Raw genomic sequence first — 6,925 nt, forward strand, 5'->3', positions numbered from 1 at the left:
GAGATGGGACCCCAAGGTGTCCCCCCCATCGGGGACCCCTGATGCATCCACCATTGCCCCTCTAGGAGTCCTCTGGGGCTGTGCCTCTGCTCCAATTGCTGCAGGACACTCTGTGGGTTCACTCGAGCTACCACATTCCCAGGGCATTGGAATCTGCTCCCAGACGGGGTGAAGCCTCTTTGCGGGGGGATGTGGGGCCAGACTCTGGGTGCTGGGTGTCCTGGGGCTGCAATGGCCAGAGGAGCATCTCTCTCACAGTGGGGCTGAATGCTGGGGAGATTTACTTGTTGAGAGGAGCCCCTGGTGCAAGGTGATGAGTGGCCAGGGGAAGGCAGGGGTCACCCCTGTGCTGGGGACCCTGGTGTCACCCTGCTCCTGCCCCTGGGTGCTGGCTGCTCGGGCTGTCCCACACTCCAGTGCCTGCACCATCCTCGGGTGGGTGGGACAACCCATGAAACCAAGCAAATGGGCATCAGTGTTTAGGGTGCAGGGGAAGATGGGGGGTTTTGCTTTTCTCCCTGGATGACACCTGAAGGAAACAGCCAGCAGAGCTAGGCAGGCAGCCATGAGAAATCAGGGACAAATCCTGAAGCTGCCAAAAATCCATATATTTTAATTGTTGTGTGCAAAAGTGTCCATACAAAATCTTTGCTGCTTTCTGTTGAGCCTCCTGTGGCCATTTCCCAACACAATCATCCCTCCTTCCCTCCATTGCCTTCCTTGAGAGAGCAGCTGATAGGGAAACTGAGGCAAGGAGTAGAGAGGGGGAGCAGCTGTGCCAAGCCTGGACACCCCAAGGTGACCCTGGAAGCAAGAGCCGTGTTGCTCTCACAACAACAACTGGGATGCTGCAGCACCTCTTCACCCTGCAAAAGCCTGTGGATGCCCAGCTCTTCCCAAAACGTTTGGGACCTGGAGCTGGCTCCAACATGGGAACAAGCATGGCTGTCTCCAGAGCAGGCTGCTGGGAAGTTCAGGCTGTCAGAAACCAGCTGGCACTGGGAATGACAGACCATGGATGGTGCAGGACCTCACCGGGGTTCGGGACCATTACACCAAAGTGCTGGTGCTCAGCTCTTTGCTGCTTGCCCTGAGGTCACACCTTTCCTCAGCCACCTGCACCAGAGACAGGGAGAGGGGTAGAAATGGGCTCTAGTCAGGGCAGATCAGGGCTGGATAGGGGCAGGAGAAAATGCCTAGAGTTGCACCAGGACGGTTTAGATGGAATATTGGGAGAAATTCTTTCACTGAATTTCATTGAATTCACTGGGCACAGGCTGCCCAGGGGAGTGGTAAAGTCACGATCCTTGGAGGGGTTTAACAGACTTGTGGATGTGGCCCTTGGGGACATGGTTTAGGGCTGGCCTTGGCAGTAGTGGAACGGTTGGACCTGGTGCTTTTTGAGGGCTTTTCCAGCCTAAAATGAGTCAGGCATTCTAAGAGTCCATGACCAGGGGCATTTACTGCAGCTGTTCTTGCCCTAAATGCTGCTGCAAGAGGAGGGAGGGTACCAGCAGCTGGGGGGAAATATCCAACCCCTGCTGCTGCCTGAGACCCATAAACCGCTTTTTACCAACAATTCCTCAGCTTTACCTCCCAGGAGACGGTGTTTTCCATGGACTGCGCGTCCCGGGCACACCTCAGCAACTTGGTTTTCAGCACGGCACCTGAGGACGCGGACAGCCGGGCGAGGGCGTCGGAGAGCGGGGCGGCCGCTGCCCGGGCTTCCCCTGACATCTAGCGGCAGCGCCGGGCGGGCGGTGGGGACCCGGGGGGACCCGGGGGGAGCCCTGACCCCGGCGGGGAGCACGGAATGGGGGGAGCACGGACCGGGGGGAGCCCCGGCCCAAGGGGAGTAAGGCCCCGTGGATAGCCCCAGCCCCACGGGGGAAACCCGGCCCGAGGGGAGCCCTGGCCCCGAGAGTAGCCCCGACCTCCACTGGGTTTGCACAGTGCTGAGCACCACTGGGCTCTGCCCAGCCTGCCTGACGGGGATGCTATGCTTTGCTCTGCTCCTGCCCTTTTCTCCCAAATCCATCAATTCCCCTGTCTCTCACACCCTCCATCCCATTGCACTGGAGGCAAAACTCACCTGTGAGGCAGCCCCCAAGCGCTGCAAGCAGCAGGGTGAGGGGCAGGGCACTGAGCTGCATGAGTGCTTGGTAAGTGACCGTCCGGCTGCCCTGGGCTACCAGTGGGAATACAAACTCCAGCCTGCAAGCCAGAGAGGGGATAGGCTTTTGGGAGCTTGTTGTCACAGGCCCACAGCTCTGGGTAATGTCTTCTAAAGGGGTGCTGTACCAGGGTGAGTGGAGCAGCCCTGATCTCAGGGGTTGTGGTGTCCCCAGCTTGGTGTATCAAATCACTGGCATCCCTGATTCTGGCTCCTCTCACCTGTCACCATAAGTGTCTGCAGTGGCCAGCAGTGTCAGCAGTGTCCCCAGCAAGGCCCCAAGTATCCCAGGCAGCCCGTGGATGTTGTGAACCCCACATGTGTCCTGGATTTTCAGCCTGGAGTGTAGAACGGGCTGGGGAGAGCAGAGGGAAGAGCTGGTATTGGGCTGGGGGTCAGCTGCCCAGGGAGGCTGTGCTGCAGCACCATGTTTGCAGGTTTGGGAGCAGATGCTCCCCTGACCTGGGATCAGTGTCCTTGGCTGTCCCAAGGTGACTCACCGTGAAGAATCTGAAGCCAAGTGGGGAAATCAGGCCAACCAGAAACCCTGCAATGAGGGCCCCAAAGGGGGTGAGCAGCATCTCCCCAGCCATACCCATCACGGCCATCCCAGCCAGGGTGGCATCCTGGATCTGAACCTGATGGAGCAGGACATAGTATGTGGAACTGGCTCCATGGAGAGCATCAGCATGGGACTGGGAGCGGGGGTGCTATTTTCCTCAGGGATCAAACTGGTTGTTAATAAACCTAAGAAAGCCACACGACCTCCCCTTTTGCCCTGGGCATGTTCAGGCTCACCATTCCTGTAGGGCGGGATGCGGGCAGGGCATGAAGCTTGGGTTTGTCACAGGAGAGGACCTACCATCCGTGGGGTGCTCTCCTCATAGAGGACAGGAGAAAGGATGAAGGTGGCAACAGTACTTGCCACCAGCGAGAAGTAGGTGTTGATCACTGCCCAGTTCTCAGCATTGTCGTGGACAGTGGTGGTGGAGGTGAAGCTGGGCCAGAAGATCCACATGTAGATGGTTCCTGCAGGGAATAGAACAGTCAGGTATTGATGCTGGAGTTGATCCCATGCGGGACAGAAACTTCTTGCGAGTGCCAAGAGATGCAAGTGGCCACAGCTCCCAGCAAGGGAGGTTCAGGTAAAACACAAGAAAAAGGTTTTTCTAGGAGAGGGTGGTGCAGCCCCAGACAAGTCCCTGGGGAGGTGGAGGACGTCTGTCCTTGATGGTTTGCAGGAATCTCCTAGTCAAAGCCACAGCCTCACTATCCTCACATTGGTGACGACCCTTCCACCACCAGCTCTATGACTCAGGTGTTGTAGGATTCGAGCTGCGTACCAACCACAGCAAAGACATCTCTCTGGTGCCCCGTGTCCTGCCGCTCTTCCCTCTTCCTCTTGTCCTTGTGGGGCTGGTACAGGACCCGTGAAACCATCAAGCCAAAATAAGCACCAAAGGTGTGGACGGTCAAGGAGCGTCCACCATCGCTTACCTGGTGAGTATGGAAAAGTGCTGTGCAGGAAATGGGGATAAGGGATTTGTCTCTCCAGACGAGGCAGAACTTGACATGAGGAGACTAAACCCAGGGCCACTCCCTTTCTGGTGGCTCCTCAGTTGGTGACTCACCCCCATGAGACTGAGCAGGATGTATTCATTGAGACTATACAGGGTGACTTCCAGCAGGGCCAGCAGCAGCATCTGGACAGGGTTTACCCTGCCTAGAACAGCTCCAGTGGAGATCAGAACAGCTGCAGTGCAGAAGTCAGCGCTGACTATGCTGGGAAGGAAAGGAAACATGGAGGTGGCACTGCCAGGGATGACCACAGGGGCTGGGCACAGCTGGACAGGGACAGGAGCTGAGCCTGCAGCCCTAGCCCTACTTGCCACTGCTCCTGCAAGGTGAACAGGCAGAGCCTTGTGATGCTGGTGACAAAGAGATGGCTGGGCTTGAGACAGGTGTGGGCCAGAGTGCCCCCCTAAATGCCTGGCTGCAGCCTTGGCAATACTTCCATAGCCCTCGCTAGGGCAGTACTCACACGACCCAGAGGCCTGGTCCCACTTGTCTTCAAAATCCTCCTCCAAAGCAGAGCCACGAGTTTTACAGAGGAGGGAGCCAGTGTGCCAGGGCTGGGATGAGCTATCTGGGCAGCAGCAGCTCCCTCCTGCCTTACCTCTGAGCTCCCACGTAAATTTTGCCATTGAGGAAGAAGTAAAAAATCCCCTGGATCAGAACAGCCCATTGGATGGCAAAGGCTATGATGAGGATGCTGATGGCAGCACTGCCTGGCCCATAGCGGCCAAGGAATGCCACCAGGAGCCCGAAGCTGAGGAGCACTTGCATGTGGGCATCCTGGAAACCTGGTGGAGGAGAGGCACAAGGATGGGTCTGCAGGTGCTGAGGGCAGACAGCCACCCTCTTGCCTGCTGGTCCCCAGGGGGGCTAATACAGGACTAAGAGGACTAACACAGGACTGAGACACCCCCTACTCTAACAGGCTTTGGGGAGCTGGAGGCTTGCTCCGCTTGATGTGTGTCTGGAACCATGGTGCATGATCTTCCTTGGAGATCTGTTGTGGAGAGTGCCAGTGACAGGTAAACCCATCCCTGCCTGATGTGACCCTTTGCAGCAGCTCCTGGTCACCCCATCTGCAACTGCCCTGTCCAGACATCTCAGGACACTCACAGGGTTCACCCTGCAGCCCAGAAACCTCCTGGGGTGGCTGAGAGCTGTCTGCACCCACTAGACCAGCATGGAGGTGGCTTTATGTCAGCACTCCTGGGACCTCGCTGCTGCCCCTGAAAGCATCACAGCTCAATTCACAGGATGATGAGAGAGGAAAGATGAGCAGAGAACTGGAATTAGTCTGGTACCATTTGGTGGCAAACCAGAGGATGGGGGCTTGATTCTTGCTTGGGCTAAATGCCCTTTGCACCCCTTCAGCTGACAGCTGTGGCTCGGCCTTCTCCATGAGTCACTGCCTGGGTGGGGTTACTTGGGCAGGTGAAACCGGGAGAACCTGCCAGCTGCCAGCTCCCTGCCCAGCGGCTCCACTCGCTCCCCTCTCTTGACCAGGGCACTCTGAAGCTCCTGTCCCATTGACCACCTTGTCTTTGGCTCAGAAAAGTGAGGGGCAGCCCTTTATCCCAGCTGGAGTTTTGCAGTGATGCCCAGCATGCAGTAGGATGCTCCCGGCAGGGCAGACCCACAGCCCTCGTTGGACCCTGTGGTAGCACCCAGGGAGACAAATCCTCTGTAGAAGGGCTCGGTGTAAATCCCCCAGTGCTGCAAAACCCAGCTGGTCAGTGCAGACCCTAAAGTGCCCGGAGCATCTGCAGTGCTCCCTACCAGGCATGGGACAATGATCCCTAGTTTTTCACTGCACTCAGTGATCCCCTCTGAGCTCTGCTGCTGTAACACGTGTCCTGCACCCAAATGTCCGTCTTTTGGGATATATACTCTATCCAAGCATTTCAGAAATCCTTGCAGCATGTCTGCTTTACCCCTTCTGGGATGCACCAGTACCCCAACCCTACAGCTTGATGTTCCCTCTGTGTTTAACTCTGGAGTCTGTGGCAGGTCTGCAGCCTGAACTGAGCACGGTGACACCCCACGCCATCCCCTCAGCAGAAGAGCTCTTCTGTGCCCACGGGTGTGCGGGTACTCACGGGGCTGCTGGAAACCCGAGTCCTGGGTTCTCCGGCTGCAGTTCAGCTGCCAGGGGCACTGCCCGGGGCTGCTCTCGGGACTGTACCGGACAAACACGGCGAAGAGGAGGATGTTGAGGATTTGGAGGAGGAAGCACAGCCCGGAGAGCCAGAGCCTAGAGGCGGCTGTGTGCTCAGGCATGTCGGGAGACAGCCAGCGCAGGTGAACCCCTGAAAATGGGGTGCATGAGGAGAGCCACGCTGGGACTGCAAACTCCGCCTGCCAGGGTGGCTGCCAGGTCCTGCCTTCAACTGCTGCACCTCCGAGGGACTGCCGGGAGCGGGACAGCGCTGCCAACACGGAAACTCAGGACTGGATGCCCTGGCACGCCTCCACACCTGGAGTTGCCACATCAGGTGGCTCCAGCCACTGTGCTGGGAAGTGTTTGGGCTGTGTGGGGTCAGTGTCCCTCTCTGCTGGGTGCAAGGGGGGCAGGGAAGAGAATTTGGGGTGGGGCAGGAACTGTCAGGGGGGATACATGATGTTTCAGCCTCTGCATTGGAGGAACATGGTGTTTTTGGGGACTGGGTCAGGCAGAGGAGGTGGAGGGTGATGCACAGGTGTGGTGGGACTGACCTGCTGTGGAGGTGCTGGCTCAGCAAAGTCCCACAAAGCTGGGCTCAAATTCCCTGGTCACAAGGAAAAATCAATGTTCAGGAGGCTTTGGGGATGAGATTTCCTGTGAACCCATGAGGGGAGAAGGAAAACCTGAGCCTTGAAAAAACAGGAGCAAGGAGCAGAGTCAGAGGCTCCTGATAGAGTCCACGCCAGGAGCTGGGGGAACTGAGCACAAAGGGCTCCTTGGATTTTCTTTAGCTGCCTCTGTTTCTGCAGAGGTGTTTGTATTGCACCAAGAGTGGGTGCAGACCCCAAAAAGGGAGAAGGAGAGACAAGAAGCAGAGACATAACACAATGTGTGTTTGCAAAGTGACCTGGGTGACTTTTCCACAGCACTGGGACAAACTCTGAACTCAGATAAGCAGTGGTCATGGGGGCTGGGGTCATGTCCTGATCCCAGCAGGATGGGGAAGGGGAATGAGT

General features: G+C 57.3%; 1 protein-coding gene across 2 annotated transcripts; it reads right to left on the reverse strand.

Moving 5' to 3' along the window:
* Positions 1-678: 678 nt before the first annotated feature.
* Positions 679-6,094, reverse strand: RHBG (Rh family B glycoprotein). Of its 2 annotated transcripts, XM_062511412.1 has the most exons (10): positions 5,845-6,094; positions 4,350-4,536; positions 3,805-3,955; positions 3,517-3,670; positions 3,036-3,202; positions 2,674-2,811; positions 2,395-2,528; positions 2,093-2,214; positions 1,594-1,667; positions 679-1,116 (listed from the first exon to the last, which is right to left on the reverse strand). In XM_062511412.1, the coding sequence occupies exons 1-10, from the start codon at positions 6,023-6,025 to the stop codon at positions 1,051-1,053; spliced, it is 1,374 nt and encodes a 457-aa protein (XP_062367396.1). In that variant the 5' UTR covers positions 6,026-6,094; the 3' UTR covers positions 679-1,050. The 2 variants fall into 2 exon arrangements, with proteins under 2 accessions (XP_062367396.1, XP_062367395.1); XM_062511411.1 differs by lacking the exons at positions 679-1,116; positions 5,845-6,094 and having other exon boundaries at positions 1,563-1,667; positions 3,805-4,412.
* Between the last annotated feature and the right edge of the window lie 831 nt (positions 6,095-6,925).

This window comes from Cinclus cinclus, chromosome 31, assembly GCF_963662255.1.
Source record: "Cinclus cinclus chromosome 31, bCinCin1.1, whole genome shotgun sequence".
NCBI lineage: Eukaryota > Metazoa > Chordata > Aves > Passeriformes > Cinclidae > Cinclus > Cinclus cinclus.